Source organism: Acomys minous (genome assembly GCF_964271855.1).
Source record: "Acomys minous genome assembly, chromosome: 1".
In the NCBI taxonomy this organism is placed as follows: Eukaryota; Metazoa; Chordata; class Mammalia; order Rodentia; family Muridae; genus Acomys; species Acomys minous.
This window is the reverse complement of record NC_140483.1, coordinates 4,514,338-4,531,711: the sequence shown is the minus strand read 5'-3', so window position 1 is coordinate 4,531,711 and position 17,374 is coordinate 4,514,338. Positions and strand designations below refer to the sequence as shown.

Genomic DNA, 17,374 nt, shown 5'->3' with positions numbered 1-17,374 from the left:
TCGGGCTGATCCTCAGCTTGCTACTGCCAAACAGAGGTGTAGAAAATGGAGCCTACAGGCAAGGTGGAATTGCCTATGTTTTAGGCTAAGAGCCACTAAGGTTGGCCCCTTACAGAATTGATTTCTTTAAAACAAACAAACAAAGCTTGTGCCGTGTTGGTGCACTCCATTAATGCCAGCACTTGGGAGGCAGAGGCAGGCGGATCTTTATGAGTTCAAGGCCAGCCTGGTTTACAAAGAGAGCCCAGGACAGTCAGGACTGTTACACAGAGAAACACTGTCTCAAAAACAAAAAACAAAAACCTTGTAAATTCTTCCCTACGTAATTTGGAAATTGTCTTATATTACTCAGAAATGGTCTCTGAATGAAAAAATATAAATGTGGAACCCAGTGGATTTCATCTTCCCATAAAACGTTTACTTTGTGAATTTATAAAAATGTGAATTGATTCTACTTTTAATACTCAACACAATTTATCTTAGATACTCATAAATGTCTTGTTAATGTTCTCAGGTACTGTGGAACCTTCTTTGAAGTCTCAAAAAGAAACCTGTACTGGCCAGGCATGGTGACACACGCCTTTAATCCCAGCACTCAGGAGGCAGAAGCAGTCGGATCTCTGTGAGTTCGAGGTCAGCCGGTTCTACAAAGTGAGTCCAGGACAGCCAGGGCTATTACACAGAGAAACCCTGTCTCGAAAAACCAAACAAACAAAAACCACAGAAATATTATAAGAATGCGCTTTTGTTTTAATCCCAGGTGTAGGCATGTGGGGATGCTTCAGGCTGTCCACAGCAGCTGACTATGATTTGCCTCACACTCTAGCAGGGGCGTGGTTTTGCCAGCTGCAGATAGGTTCTGCAATTGTATAAAGTTTGAAATTCAGGGAACTTTTCAGAGGTTATATAAATGCTAAATCCCCCATAGACATTGTCTGTTGGTCATTTAGAGAGGTGAGTTGTGGCTTGCTAGTAGCCGTGACCAAAGAAGAAACAAAAAGAAAGAAATTAGATTCAGGGATTTTTCCAAATTCCTCTCTCCCTTCTATCATTGTTTCTCTAGGCCTTAAAACTGGGGCAATAATGCCCGGCCTGGTGGCATACAGCTTTAGTCCCAGCACTCAGGAAGCAGAGGCAGTCGGGGATCTCTGTGAGTTCTGAGTTCCAGGCCAGCCTGGTCTACAAAGTGAGTCCAGGACAGCAAGGACTACAAGAGAAACCCTGTCTCAAAAACAAAACAAAGGCCGGGCGGTGGTGTTGCACGCCTTTAATCCCAGCATTTGGGAGGCAGAGGCAGGTGGATCTCTGTGAGTTCCAGGCCAGCCTGGTCTACAGAGGGAGTTCCAGGACAGCCAGAGCTATTATACAGAGAAACCCTGTCTCAAAAAACCAAAAACCAAAACAAATCAAAACAAAACTGGGGGAGTAAACGGTGGGAAAAAGAAGAACCTACAAAGTAGCAAAGACCAGCTCTTTCCCTGGACAACTTCTCCAGTACTGACAACATCCCCAACGTGCAGTCTTGTCTACACAGGTAGGACTCCTGAATTCCACAGAATTCTTAGAAAACTGAGCTATGTGATATCTGAGATTTCTCCTGACATTGTTGCCCTATTTAAAAGTAAAATAAGCCTGGCGTGGTGGCGCACGCCTTTAATCCCAGCACTCGGGAGGCAGAGGCAGGCGGATCGCTGTGAGTTTGAGGCCAGCCTGGTCTATAAAGCGAGTCCAGGACAGCCAAGGCTACACAGAGAAACCCTGTCTCAAAAACCAAAAAAATAAAATAAAATAAAATAAAATAAGATGCCTCTAATGGAAGAATTAGGTACAATCCATATGCTGTTTCAACAAAGCAGCATAGAAAATGGAGAACAGACAGAAGAAAACTCAACACCGCCCTCTGTAGTTTGGGTAAACCTGGATGCTGTCTATTGAGGTGGACACTTATTAACCAGCATGGCCTGAGTCATACTTTATGCCATATAGTTGGGTGTATGATGTAAATGAACTTTAATTTCTGCTGGAGCATCACCTGGCCAGGAGCCAAGATCAGATTGAGCTTTATCATGTGCGTTAAATACCAAGTTGTAGAGATTTGAATAGTAACAGTTTAGTAATAAGGAATCTGGCCAGCACGTGGGAGTCAAGGTCCGAGACACCATTTGAAGTGATGTGGCTGCCCATGAGCAAAGGTTTCCTAGGGTCCGAGAAACTCGGAGGATGAGGTACAAGTCAGAGCGATGCCAACACACATACAATCCACTATGCTCTGCGGGAAAGTGGATAGATTCACTTTATGCTACTGTCACCATGTCCTGTCTGCCGGAGCAGCAGTAGCTATGCCGTTCTACTCTGGAAAAAACAGCTGGAAGTGGTGTAGAGGTGTAGAAGCTCAGAAATTAACATCCTCCCGAGTGTCTGCTCTCCACGCCTCACTGAGACATTTTTGTTATGTACATACATTGCATTCTTAGGATTTTCCCTCCTGTGTGTTTTGTCTCACTTCCTCTTGGCCCTTCGCAGCAGTTGAGGCTGTCAGCGAAATGAGGCCAAATCAGTGGATGAGGACACGTCATTCTAAGCTGGGGCAGCTATTCCACAATTGTTTAACCTCACCGAGAAAGTGAAAAGAAGGCTCCAGCTCCATGCTCACTAACGTCAAATTCTTCTAAACATTTTGATTCCATGTAAGATTAAACATGTGATTTAAGCCAAGCATGGTAGCACATATCTGTACTCCCAGCACTCAGGGAGGCAGAGGCAGACAGATCACTGTGAGTTCAAGGCCAGCTTGGTCTACAAAGAAAGTCTAAGACAGCCAAGCTACACACAGAAACCCTGTCTCAAAAAAAAAAAAGTGTGATCTATGTTCCCCTAGAAATTCTTAAGTATAATAAGACAAACAGTGTTATATTATAGCCAGCTTGTGCAGGCTTAGGAGAGCTGATTAATTTGGGCTCTAGTGAGATCACTGTTGGTAGATTAAAATAGTCCATCACGAGGCTGGAGAAATGGCTCAGCAGGTAAAAGCATTTGCTCTTGAAGAGTACCAGGACTCACATGGTGCCTCACAGCCATCTTCTGGCTTTTGGAGGCACCAGGCATGCATATGGCAAAACAAACCAATCTAAAACATTTTTAATTGTTCATAATGGGAGTATTCATACAACAGAAAAATGGGAAAATGTTACATTTAACTGTTAAATGTTGGACTGTTTAACTGTTAAACTGTTAATGTTGGAGACTGTTTTTGTGTACCATGTATTCAAATGCTGATTTCTGTACCCAGAGATCTGATTGCAGTCCAGTCAGGACTTTGTCATTGTCATTATTATGAACCATTTCCTGTCTTGGTATGTTGTAAACACTGTTCTCTGTCGCCTTCTGATTGGTTAAATAAAGAGCTGAACAGCCAATAGCTGGGCAGGAAAGGATAAGGCGGGATTTCCGAGCCCAGGGAAAGGGTCAAGGGTAGGGACCAGAAGGAGGAGAGTCCTTATTGGAACATGGATAAAGGAGGAGGTGCCACGGCAAGACTAAGATGGCCGGTAATGGGCCATGTGGCTGGGAAGTAGACCAGGCCAGTATTACCAGGTTTCCGTAGCTCAGAATCTGCCCAGCTATAGTGCCTGAAGCTTTTGTTTTGTTTTTTGTTTTTTTTCAAGACAGGGTTTCTCTGTGTAAACCTTGGCTGGCCTGCACTCGCTTTGTAGACTAGGCTGGCCTCGAACTCACAGCGATTGGCCTGCCTCTGCCTTCCAAGTGCTGGGATTAAAGGTGTGTGCGTCACCACGCCCCTGCTGTGCCTGAAGCTTTTAATAAATCTAATGTCTCGGTGTCATTACTCAGAGCAAGGATGGGCGTAGAGAAAAAAAACTTAGAATTACAACTGGAAGTCTAAGAAAACAAATAATTTGTTGTGGTTTGAATCATAAATATTTCCCAAAGTCTGTGTATTGAAGGCTTGGGCCTCAGATGATGGGTGTGGGGAGATGGTGGGACCTTTCTGAGGATCTACTAGAAGGAAGTTAAGTCATCGTTATGTCCTTGAAAGGGATACTGGCACCCCACCCCCTTTTCTTCTCTGTTACCGCAAAGTGTACAGCGTTGCCCTGGCGCATGCTCCCTACCACAATATCCTGCCCCAACACAGTTCCCAAATAACGGAGCCAACACATGGCCTGAGCACCCGATGCCAGGAGCTAAGTAAGAGACGCTTTCCGCCTTTAACCTGCTTTTCTCACCCAGTCATGGAAAACCTAACATACCATCTAAAGTATTTAAACTAGTATTTACAAATAAATAAGTTAAAACTTAGATCAAAGTGTACTCTTTTAAACAACAAAGTAGGGCTGGAAAGACAGCTCAAGCGCTTAAAGAGCACTGGCTGCTCTTCCAAAGACCCAGGTTCAAATCCTAGCACCTACATGACAGCTCACACTGCCTGTAAGTATAGCTCCAGGGGGTTCATCACCCTTATGCAGATGTAAATGCAGCCAAAGCACTAATGCACATAAAATACACATAAATAATAAATCATTTTAAATAAATAAACATCAAAATAACAAATGTCTCTTGAGGGCCAGGGACATGGTTTAGCAGGGTAAAGGCACTTGTCACCAAGCCCGATGACCTGAGTTTTGTCCTTGGAACCCACATGGTACAAGGAGAGAACTGACTTCCAAAAATTGTCCTCTGACCTCCACATATACACCAAAGCACAAACACACACATACACAAGTGATGATGAAGATGATGATGATGATGATGACCAAAGCACAAACACACACATACACAAGTGATGATGAAGATGATGATGATGATGACCAAAGCACAAACACACACATACACAAGTGATGATGAAGATGATGATGATGATGATGACCAAAGTATAAACACACACACAAGTGATGATGATGAAGATGATGATGACCAAAGCATAAACACACACATACACAGATGATGATGAAGATGATGATGATGATGACCAAAGCACAAACACACACATACACAAGTGGTGATGATGAAGATGATGATGATGACCAAAGCACAAACACACACATACACAGATGATGATGATGATGATGATGATGATGATGACCAAAGCACAAACACACACATACACAAGTGATGATGAAGATGATGATGATGACCAAAGCACAAACACACACATACACAGATGATGATGATGATGATGATGATGATGACCAAAGCACAAACACACACATACACAGATGATGATGATGATGATGATGATGACCAAAGCACAAACACACACATACACAGATGATGATGATGATGATGATGATGATGATGACCAAAGCACAAACACACACATACACAGATGATGATGATGATGATGATGATGATGATGACCAAAGCACAAACACACACATACACAAGTGATGATGAAGATGATGATGATGATGATGACCAAAGCACAAACACACACATACACAGATGATGATGATGATGATGACCAAAGCACAAACACACACATACACAGATGATGATGATGATGATGACCAAAGCACAAACACACACATACACAGATGATGATGATGAAGATGATGATGATGACCAAAGCACAAACACACACATACACAGATGATGATGATGAAGATGATGATGACCAAAGCACAAACACATGATGATGGTGATAAATGTAAATGTATTTTAAATATTTTTAAATGTTCTTGTTCTTTCACAATTTTTAACTGCCTCATTTGAATTGCCTGAAACTTACACTGTCTTTTCCTCAGCACCCATCCTCATTGGTGCAAGTATTTTTTGTTTTGTTGTTGTTGTTTTGTTTTGTTTTGTTTTTTCAAGACAGGGTTTCTCTGTGTAGCCCTGACTGTCCTGGACTTGCTTTATAGACCAGGCTGGCCTCGAACTCACAGCTCTCCACCTGCCTCTGCCTCCCGAGTGCTGGGATTAAAGGCATGTGCCATCACCACTTGGCTGGTGCAAGTATTTTTAGAAAGATTTATCTTTGCTTGGTGTGGTGGTCCATGCCTTTAATCCCAGCACTCTGGGGGCCAAGGCTGGCAGATCTTCATAAGTCTGAGGCCTGCCTGGTCTACAAAGCAAGTCCAGGACAGCTAAGGCTACACAGAGAAACCCTGTCTCAAAAACAAAAAGCAGAGCTGGGCGTGGTGGCGCACGCCTTTAATCCCAGCACTCGGGAGGCAGAGGCAGGCGGATCACTGTGAGTTTGAGGCCAGCCTGGTCTACAAAGTGAGTCCAGGACAGCCAAGGCTACACAGAGAGATCCTGTCTCACAAAAACCAAAAAAAAAAAAAGGGGGGGGTGGGGTGGCGCACACCTTTAATCCCAGCACTTGGGAGGAAGAGGCAGGCAGATGGCTCTGTGAGTTCGAGGACAGCCTGGTCTACAAAGCAAGTCCAAGACAGCCCAGGCTATTACACAGAGAAACCCTGTCTCAAAAAAAAAAAAAAAAAAAAAGAAGAAAGAAAAAGAAAAAGAAAAAGAAAAAAAAAATCAAAAACAAAAAGCAAACAAAGAAAAAAACCAAACCAAAACAAAAAAAACCCCTTTATTTCTATGTGTATATGGGACAGGTACCCAAGGATGCCAGCAGAGGGTGCTGGAGTCCTGGAGCCGGACTTGCAGGTGGTTGTCAGCCCTCTAACAGTTCTGGGGACTGAACTCCAGTCCTCCTGCAGAGCAATATTCCCTCTCGCCCCCTCAGCCGTCTCTACAGCCTTATTCAGGGTCTCCTGCTGATTTTATTGCTTGGAGCTTGCCTTAGGCGGAGGAGTTAAACTATAGCGTGATGTACGTTGCGTTCAAAGGCACCCTGAAGCTTAAGCTGCAACCATTTGACAGTAAATCCACTGCTCACCCCTCTCCTGCTGCAGCTGACACCGCCACTGCCAAACTTACGCTAAAACAATTGCGCGACCTCTTTATTCTTCTCTGTAGAGTTTACTACATTGAATTTAATCTGGTAAAACCTTGAGGAAAGAACTGGGCAGACAGAAGTAGACTTTCTATCTGCCTTCCTATCCTGACCAGTCCAAAGCATGTGCTGCAGAGGAATCCTGAGGCTTCCCATTGCCCAGAGCTGAGAGAATAAGCCTTCCCTGAAAGTGGTAGCCAACGGGCTGTCAGGCAGAGCTCCCACAGGCGTCAGTCCAGAGGCCTGGGCAAGGGGGAGACCAAGCGAGGAGTTGAATCAGCTGAGGACGCCAGAGAGTAGAGCGGATGAGTGTGATGAGCAAGCAATGGCACGCCATGGGTGTGCATGCACATCTAGTGTGCACACAGTCTTTCCATGAGGAAGACTATGAAGACCAGGTGACAAGCCCTTTGTAGCCTCAGGCAGGAATGTGGTGAGGGAGAGGTGAAGATTAAATTACTGCTAAGTGGACTTGGTGACATCATCACTTCCATCACCAACTTCTCTCCAGCTGACAGCAGTGACACTGTGGAGCTGTCAAGGGAAATCAAGCAAAACAGGTCCCTTATAGACAGCAGTGTAAAGCCAGGAGGACTTGAGAGAATGTACGCAGATTGTGTATGTCTCCTCCTGTCGCTGTCTCATCATCATTAGCACTAATAGTGCACACCGGTGTCTCAAGTAGCTGTCAGCTGCTTGGGGCAGAACTCATTAACCATACTTTTTTAGTTTCTTATATCGCTTGTGCTTATGGTAGACTTTAGTTTTACTGTTATTATTTAAAGTGCCCAATTTAAGAAAACTTCACCAGAGTGTGCACTTTGGAATGATATGGCCAAAAAATATGGAACATTTCACGAATTTGCACGTCATCCTTGTGCAGGGCCATGCTAATCTTCTCTGTATCGTTCTTATTTTAGTGTATGTGCTGCCGAAGCGAGCACCATATTGCTTATTTAAAATAAAGTTTTTCATTCTTTTTTGAAACAAGGTCTTACTATGCAGCCCAAGCTGGCCTCAAACACCTGTCTTTTGTCTCAGTCTCCCAAGTGCTGGGATCACAGGTGTGTATCACCACACACCACTCTGATAAGTCATCTTGGCCTCTCTCTGTGTGTAAAATATGAAGGCATTTTTTTTTCTTTTGGAGATGAGATCATGGGATATTACTTAGGTTGGTCCCAGATTCTTGGGCTTAAGATTCCAGTGAGCTCCGAGCACTTCTCCTCATGGAAGCTGGCTCTTGCCTGTCACCATTTACCTCAGGAGTACCAGGCACAGAATGGGCACTGAAGAAATTCTGCATGCAATAAATCGAAAGATATAACACACAGTTTTACATATATGCCTTATAGAATCCCAGCTCCTTCCCTCTTGTCTCCATACAAATTATTATTGTTGTTGGTGGTGTTTTATTATTATTATTATTATTATTATTATTATTATTATTATTATTATTATTATATTTATTTTGTTTTTCAAGACAGGGTTTTGTAGGCCTCACCTTTTCTAAACCTACTTTATCTGGGGTTCTTTAATGCCTATACCTCCCTTTCAACCCACCTACCCTAGATGGGAGAGAAAAGAGGTTAATGGGAACAGGAGAAGTAGATCTTGTTGAATTCAGTTCCTGGGAATGATTCCCTGGCGTAGTCGGCAGGATTTCAGCAGACCAGAAATTCAACCAAAGTTGCTGCTGGAACCTTGAACAGCAGCCAAAGCCTGGAGCCTCAAAACCTTCGCTGGAGCGGTTCTCTCTAGAACTGTCTCAAAGTGGAGCGATGAACAGCCAAACAATACCAAGACCCAAAAAGCCCCAATCTCCTCTTTTGAGCCTATGTGTGTATATATATATATATATATATATATATATATATATATATATATATGTATATGTATATGTATATGTATATGTATATGTATATGTATATATATATGTATATATATATGTGTATGTATGTATATATATGTATGTGTATATATATATATATATATACATATATATATATATATATGTATATCTCCTCTCAGAGTCTGTACTAGGATGTGTTTCATCTGGCAATAACCAGTCCCCCCACAAAGTGGTCCGAATAAGTGGTCCAAGACAGGGTTTCTCTGTATAGCCTTGGCTGCCCTAGACTTGCTTTGTAGACCAGGCTGGCCTTGAACTCACAACCATCCGCCTGCCTCTGCCTCCCGAGTGCTGGGATTAAAGGCGTGCGCCACCATGCCTGGCTGCCACACAAATTAATTAGTGTCTTTGTTCCCACTTTATAGATGATTTAATATTTTACTCATAATAAAAACAGAGATCAAGTCATTTATCCGAGGACACCTGGCTAGGCAGTAAGCAGGCTCTGGCTGGAGGCTTCCTCTGTGAACCAGGGTTCTGAGCATAGAAGAGCTGAGGTAGCGGCAGTCAGAAAGTTCCATCATCACCAGGGGAACAGTCCAGTGGGCTGGCCCTCACTGTGGACTTCAGATAGGCCTTGGGTTGGTGTTATCAAAGGTAACTTATAACTGATGTCCCTGTGGAAATGATAATGTTATTTCTCTGTATATAGCCAGTTCTCATCGTTATGGTAGCTGTATTCATAACATCATTGTAAACACTGAACCAGCAAATACCAGTCTCCTAGATGGTTACATTCCTATAAGAATTTGGTCAACAAGTGTATAACCTTATTTTCTGTGTATTTGTAGTTTGTTGTTTATTTGTTTGAGACAGGGTTTCTCTGTGTACCCTTGGCTGTCCTGGACTCCTTTGTAGACCAGGCTGGCTTCAAACTCACAGCGATCCGCCTGCCTCTGCCTCTGCCTCCCGAGTGCTGGGATTAAAGGTGTGCGCCACCACGCAGTTTGTTGTTATTTTGATAGGGATCATGCTCTATTGCCCAGTCTGTTCTTGAACTGCTGGCCTCAAATGATCCTCCTGCCACAGCCTCCTGGGTGAGACTATAGGTAGGTATCTGTGTACCCTGTTTCTGTTTCTGCTTAAAGATACCTTATTTTATATATGTTGGAAACTCAAATTTGACTCATTGATTTCACAGCCAACGGTTCTCTACCTCAGGCCTCTCAAAGCTTATCTAACACATTCTTCTGCAAAGTACATCACAGCTCTTATGTGTAAGAATAATTGATAGGTGCTGGAGAGGTGGCTCAGTGGTTAAGAGCACTGCCTGCTCTTCCAGAGGACCCGGGTTGAATTCCCAGCACCCACATGGCAGCTCACAACTGTCTGTAACTGCAAGATCTGACACCCTCGCACCAGTGCACATAAATTAAAATTAAATATTTTTTAAAAGAATAATTGATACTATTCCAGTACTATACTCAGATCATTTTAGACATTGAAAGAAACAAAACCCCACAATATGATGCTAAGTAGACCATAGAAAGTAAAGGCTGAGAGCTGCAAAAAGAGGGTGGAGCGGCCACGTCAGCCTTACCTGGGAGTGTGACATCGGGGAGACTCAAACACTGCGCTCTGCACTTGTCCTCTACAGACTGTGAGAGCCACAAGGGCTGAGCCGAGCTGACAGATCTTAGTGAGGGGACTCTACAGAGTCTGCTGGGTCATGCTTCATGTTCTCAAATATCCTCACTGTCCCATGCTACACGTACAGCTTAAGCCCAGCTAAAAGGCTGGGGGACTAGGAGGACACTGTGGAAACTGACCCGCTCCTGTGCTAGTTATGCAGAGGGCTGCTCTCTCTGCTCGCAGCCTGTGCAGGCCGGGCTTTTCAACCTCTTGAAAGTCTCAACCAAGTTTTAAAAAACAAGGATCCAGTAGTTTTGGTTTTACTGGATCCCACAAATTCTCATCACAACACATGTAAACAGATTAGTAACTGGGGAGACCAAGATATACTGTTCATTTATAAGATAGAATAAATCTTTCATTTCTAGGTGCCTAATCATGGGATAAAATGTCCATCTGTTGAGGATAGGCAACAGTAAACTCTTGATATGTGTGAGCTCAGATAGTGTTATGATATTCCGTACATGTCAGGAAACTGAGGCCCTGAGGTGACTTAAGCAAGGTGTGCATGCAATAGTCCATGCACACAGTAGGCATGTACACAGTAAGTAGCATAGCTAGCATATAAACCCAAATGACCCCAAAACCATTCCATTATTTTATGACTAGATTCTGCAACTGAGTGTTGGGCTGTAACCCAGGCTGGCTCTGAACTCAATGAAATCCTTCTACCTCAGCCTCCTGAATGCTGAGGTCACAAGTGTGAGCACCATATCCAGCCTCAACTGCTGCATTTTGTTGTTGTGTTTTGGTTTGCTTGTTTGTTTTTGTTGCGCCCTCCCACCGGCAGGAACTATGCAGAGACCAGGATCCTTTTCAATCATGCTTTATTGGGAGCGCCCTTGAAGCTGAAGCGAAAGACCCCAATGCCTGCGAGCACGCCGTTTAAATACTGTCTGCACGTGGCGTGTCAAGGTCTCATTGGTTACATTTGGATGCCTCATTAGCATGCCCCATTAGCATGCCTGAAGTCGAGAGGGCTGTGTTGGAGTGCTTCATTTGCATACCCCTGTTCGGGAGGGGTGCATCGAGAGGGCTTATGTCTGGGCTTTCGAGGAAGCGTTAACGGTTGCCGCCAAGCCAAGTGGTAACAGTCGCCGCCATTATCGGGTGTGGCCACGCCTTACATGTTTTTGTGTTTTTGTTTGGTTTGTTTTGAGACAGGGTTTCTCCGGGTAGCTTTGGCTGTCCTGGACTCACTTTGTAGATCAGGTTGGCTCACAGAGATGCACCTGCCTCTGCCTCCCCAGTGCTGGGACTACAGGCGTGCGCCACCACGCCGGGACTCAATGGGCTCCTCCTTGTGCGGTGTTCAGGCTGCAGCAGATATAGGACAAGGCACAGCTGTACACTCACAGCTTTCCCTGAGTGGACAGAGAAAATGGAAAAGGTGCAGAATTCGTCAGAGGTGGAAACACACGCTGCAGGCGAGCCCATCTCAGAGCAGTCACAGGCTACTGCGGCAGGAGAATGCAACACAAACTGTTGAACTTTGCTGAATTTTGCAGTATTTGGGGGCAATAATGACCTGAGCCGGTTCTATGCCATGTTTGGGAACATAGTCTAGCAGAAGGAGAAAGTCCTGGTAAATGTGGATTTGCTGCTGAGTCTGGTTTCCGAGTTGGACAGGAAACTAATACGCTTTCTCCATGTGCTTTCAGGACAGCAAGAGTCAGTGCTAACCGCTGTGTTAATAAAATGGCATCCGCGAACAAGAGCAGTGCCGTGAAAAAACACAGTGGGAGCATGAAGGAGCTCCTGGAAGAGATCAACGAAAAGCGTGAGTCCTACTGTCTGGTGGAGAGAAGCAACCAAGTGAGCTTACTGAGAGTTCAGAAGAGACATTTCAGCCAGGCCTACCAGTCCTTGGCTTGTATGCAAATCAAAGAATCTGTTCCTGAAAGTCACAGGAACTCCTGGATCAACCAGAGTCTTCTTACGCACAAGGAGAAAAGGCACTTCCCACCAAAAAGTAAGCTAATATGGTAGGACTCTTACCGACATGTAGGGGGATGAATACAGAGAGAGAGACTCGGCAGAACTTGTAGGTTGAGAGCGGTTCCAAAGTCTTGCCCTTGGGAGTCTTTGAAGGCAATGCGTCTGAAGGCAAAAATTGATTATTCAATGGAAGACCCACAATAGACCAGAGACTCATTTTTTTGTCTATAGGACCCCAAGTCCCACCATAGCCCTGTTCCTTCAATAGGTAGGGTCTGGGCCCTGTAGTCTGCTTTCCTGGCCGACTGAGGCGGCTCTTAACTGCTGAGGGTCTGACAACCACACTGTGAGAAGAGCTCGTCCCCTGCAGTGACCTCCTGTCTCACCAATTTGTATATAGTTTTATATTCAAAATGGAAGAAAAATGGAGTTTTAATAACAAATGGGACATATAATGCCACAAGAAACAGTAGTAGAAAGCTGGGCAGTGGTGGTGCACACCTTTAATCCCAGCACTTGGGAGGCAGAGGCAGGTGAATTGCTGTGAGTTCAAGGCCAGCCTGGTCTACAAAGTGAGTCCAGGACAGCCAAGGCTACACAGAGAAACCCTGTCTCCAAAAACAAAACAAACAAACAAAAATAATAATAGAAGCAGTAGTAGTAACATGGAGAAAGGTTGGGTGGGAGAGGTAAGTGGTTGTTTTGATGTTGCTTTTCGGTATTGGTTTTGGTTTTTTGGTTTTTTGGAGACAGGGCCTTTTTGGTGTCTGTCTGTTTGTTTGTTTGAGACAAGGTTTCTCTGTGTAGCCTTGGCTGTCCTGGACTCACTTTGTAGACCAGGTTGGCCTCAAACTCATAGACATGCACCTGCCTCTGCCTCCCAGCGTGCTGGGATTACAGACATGTGCCACCATGCCTTGCTTATTTTGGTATTGTTTTAAATATGGATTGTGAATATCTGCTTTGTAATCAAGGAAGACAACTGACAATAATTTCTTATTTATTTGGAAAGAGTGTATAAATGTCATATTCAATATATCCAGTACATTATTTAGTTCACAAAGAATGGCCACATTGTTCATTATGTGGCTATGACTTTGCATTTGGCCAGTGACCTTAGGAAGTGATGTAGGGAGGTGGTACAGTGTGACAGGAAAACTCCATGATTAAGGTTAATCTGTAACAATTGAGTTTCTTTTCTTAAAAAAACAAACAAACAAAACCCCAACCATCTTCCCAAAAAAAATGCTTTGCCTTTTTTTTTTCTTGAGACAGGGTTTCCCTGTGTAGCCCTGGCTGTCCTGGACTAGCTTTGTAGACCAGGCTAGCCTCAAACTCACAGCAATCTGCCTGCCTCTGCCTCCTGAGTGCTGGGATTAAAGGCGTGCACCACTACTGCCCAGCTGACATTCTTAATTGTAAAAGAAATAATGCAGTCTTCCGTTCTGCCGGGTCACTCAGGACAGCAGGATGTCAGTTGTCACCAATCTGACAGTGGAGAGAACGTCCACCTCTTAGAACAAACACACGCACAGCTTCAGACAACACAGAGCCTAACGCATCTAACCCCAGGACTAACTCATAATAGTGTCAAAACTGCAAGCCAGTAATCCCAACATTATTTAGAAAGCCCTACGTCTTTGATTTGAGTTTTGATCAAGTGAGAACTAGGGTGGAGATAAAGGATGGCTGTGAGATCGAGGCCAGCCTGGTCTACAAAGTGAGTCCAGGACAGCCAAGGCTACACAGAGAGAACCTGTCTTGAAAAACAAAAACAAAACAAAAAATGTTGGCTTTGTTACTGGAAAAACCAGATCTTCACTGGAGAAACTCACCAGAAAGCAGTCTGGTAGCCACGTCATCCCTAAAGTGTCTCCGGTCCCCAGGGGGAACAGGAGATCTGCTGTAGACTGAGAGCAAGTGAGAGCCCTGGAGGGCAGCAGGCGCAGACAGTTCTCGTTTGTTAACTAGGAGCTGGTTTAATAAAGGTGTTAATTTGGTGGGTTTCAACACATCACTAGCTGCAAAGTAACAGCCTCCTTTTGGAAGACAGTGCTCTCCTCTGTGCTGGTTGTTGAAGGGTGCTGAGGTACCGCACTGGCCTTCGCAGGCAGCAGGTGTGCCCTGTGAGTTGCTTTCTGTTACTGTGGAAGGGCACTGTGGCCCAGGCAACTTAGAGAAGGAAGAGTTTGACTTTCAGTTCCAGAAGGTTAGTGAGCATGACTTGAGGCAGCAGGTGGGCACGGCAGCTGCAGCAGGATGCTGAGAGCTCGAGACCCGAACCTGGAGCACAAGGCAGAGGGCTTGCTGCAAGGAGAGCTCAGCCTTAACCCTTCCAAGGTATCTCCCAGTACACACTCCAGCAGCCCACACACCTAAACTTCCTCAAACAGCACCATAACTGGGGCCCAAGTGTTCAAATGCGGGGGCCTGCCGGGACATTCTCACTCAAGCCTAACTGCCAGAGCACTTGCATCTCTTCTGGGACCCTTTTTAATTTCTGATCTCTCTCTCTCTCTCTCTCTCTCTCTCTCTCTCTCTCTCTCTCTCTCTCTCTCCCTCTCTCTCCTTCAGACATGTACACTATCACACTGTCACTCCACTTGAAGTCACCTGCAGTTTTGTATTGCTGGGACAAAATCCCTGTCACCAAACACATAACTTATCAGCAAGTCTTGTCAACTTCTCCTTCAAAATCAGTCCTGAATCCGAACTCTACCACCGCCTGGCTCAGCCTGTAATCACAGAAGTGTATCAGCCTCTGGTATACAGTGCTCGGGCTACCCAGTTTGTACCCTTTCTGTTCCCACATTTACTTCCCTGGACAACCCGAGTGAACATGTGTCCTATGTCACTTCCCGCCACACTGAGGATAAAATCCGCATTCCCACCCTGTGCTGCATGGTTCTCCTTGAGCAGTCCCGACTTGTCTTGTGTCCACAACTCCTCTGCTTACCTGGTCCTTGGCTTTGCTTTCTTCCTCTGCTGGGACATGCCAAGCTGACTCCAGCTGCCACCTCAGGATCTTGGCATATGCCCCCTTCCCTGGTGTGTGTGTGTGTGTGTGTGTGTGTGTGTGTGTGTGTGTGTCTGTCTGTCTGTCTGTCTGTCTGTCTGTCTTTCTGAAATATGCAATGTCCACAGTTAATCCCAGCACAAGAACAAACAAGTGAGGAATAATGGTGCTCTCTGCCCTTCAGGTTACTCTAAAACTGCAATAGATTAGATTACTGAAATGCTTTTCTTCTTTCTGGTGTTTTGCTTATGAGCCTAGCCTTTCACTGCTGAGTCATCAGCCCAATAAATTTAATTTTTATCTTTCAGATAATGCCATATTTGGATAAAGGACATCTCTAGAGACACACAAATAAACTCTTCTGTCAGTCTTCAATGTCTGTGAATTATTTAGAAACATTAACTATATACCGGCCTGGCATCATGGTGGATGCCTGTAACCTCAGCACTTAGGAGGACAGTGAATTCCAGGCCAGCCTGGGCTATGTCTCAGGACCTTGTCCCTGAAAGGGCTGGGGACGTGTAATAAGACTAGAGCTGAGTTTTCACTTCACAACAGTGGATCCCTAGTTTTAAGAACCTTGACAGGCGATGATCCTTTCCTGAGCATGGCCCTGGCAGAAGACACCAGATGCTTGCTTCACAGCCAAAGGCCCAACCTTTGCCTGTAAGGAGACGTTATCTTTATTATGTGACGTAGCCAGGTGTACCTCTGCTCCAAAGGGAACTCTTATCTGTCTTCTGAGGTGATTGCCTGGCCCCAAGGCTATCAGACAGAGCCTCTGCTCCCTGGCTGGACAGAAACAAGAAATAAGATCCACAGTTAATATCCTAAGCAGCCTGATTAGAAATGTCAGGAGCGAACACAGAGCAATGAATGTCGTGTGGCCATATCCATCCCCTCAGCCTTGAAACAACTGAGGGCACTTCTCTGAACTTGCTTCTGTCCCTTAGCTCCCCCCCATCCTCCTGCGAGTTCAGTGTCACCTCCTTCAAAACTTCCTTTAGCCGTTCCCATGAAACATTTCTACTTTGCCCTGTGTAGCCCAGAGCAGCCTCAAGCTAATGCAGGAGACATGCGTTGGACCCTGACCTCACCTGAACCAGCAGGCAAGGAGCCGCACATCTCCCAAGAGTCCGCCCATGAGAACACTTGGCTTCCTGTGGGCAGTGAAGCCGGCTAATGCGCACTGAGGACTGCACACTGCTTCCCTGGCACTCTGGGGAGAACATGGGTATGGCAGCATTGCCACTGTAGCCACAGACAGCTACCTCCTCTCTAAGCTCATACAGACAGCCATACCATTCCTCAGGCCTGCATTGTGCCCAAAGAGATGGGGTGGCAGAGGTAGAGGCCAGTCAGAACCACCCACCTTGACCATCCTTGATCAAACCGACCTAAGCAGGGTTCTGACAAGAGGGCCTGGGTCAGTATAAAGGCTGGGCTGTGTCTCAGCACAGATGGGCCGTGGGTGGGCTGTGTGAGGATGCTCAGACATGAGCCCTTACCCACATCTGTACTTTCCCATGAGTAGAAGACACTCCTCTTAGGAGCGGAGACCAGAGCATCTGCCCATTTCTCCTAAAGTCTTTGCTGACGAAGCTCTTTTATATATGCCTCCCTTTGTAGGCTGTCCCTCCTCCATGAACCCATGAGGCAGGTTACAGAGAGCAGTCTGCACCTTAGACATTGTTACTAGGCTGAGGTGCTGGGACGCCTTTAACCTCAGCACTCAGCAGGCAGAAGCAGGTGCATGTCTGTGAGTTCAAGGCCAGCCTGACTGGCGTAGTGAGTTCCAGGCAGACAGGCTAGGCTTTCTAGGGGTGGGAGTGAGGATAGGAATGAAATAAAAACCACTTTACCGTGTGCACATCGGGAAGAAGTCCAGGCTACTGTCATGCCTGTTATGTGGCATTTAGATTTAAACAGAGGAGTAGAACTGAATAGTCCT

At 45.2% G+C, this 17,374-nt stretch overlaps 1 protein-coding gene across 1 annotated transcript; it reads left to right on the top strand.

The window, feature by feature from the left end:
• Positions 1 to 9,355: 9,355 nt before the first annotated feature.
• Positions 9,356 to 15,798, top strand: SPATA45 (spermatogenesis associated 45). The gene is made up of 3 exons (XM_084788724.1): positions 9,356 to 9,434; positions 12,131 to 12,441; positions 15,732 to 15,798. The coding sequence occupies exons 2-3, from the start codon at positions 12,168 to 12,170 to the stop codon at positions 15,749 to 15,751; spliced, it is 294 nt and encodes a 97-aa protein (XP_084644850.1). The 5' UTR covers positions 9,356 to 9,434; positions 12,131 to 12,167; the 3' UTR covers positions 15,752 to 15,798.
• Positions 15,799 to 17,374: the final 1,576 nt, after the last annotated feature.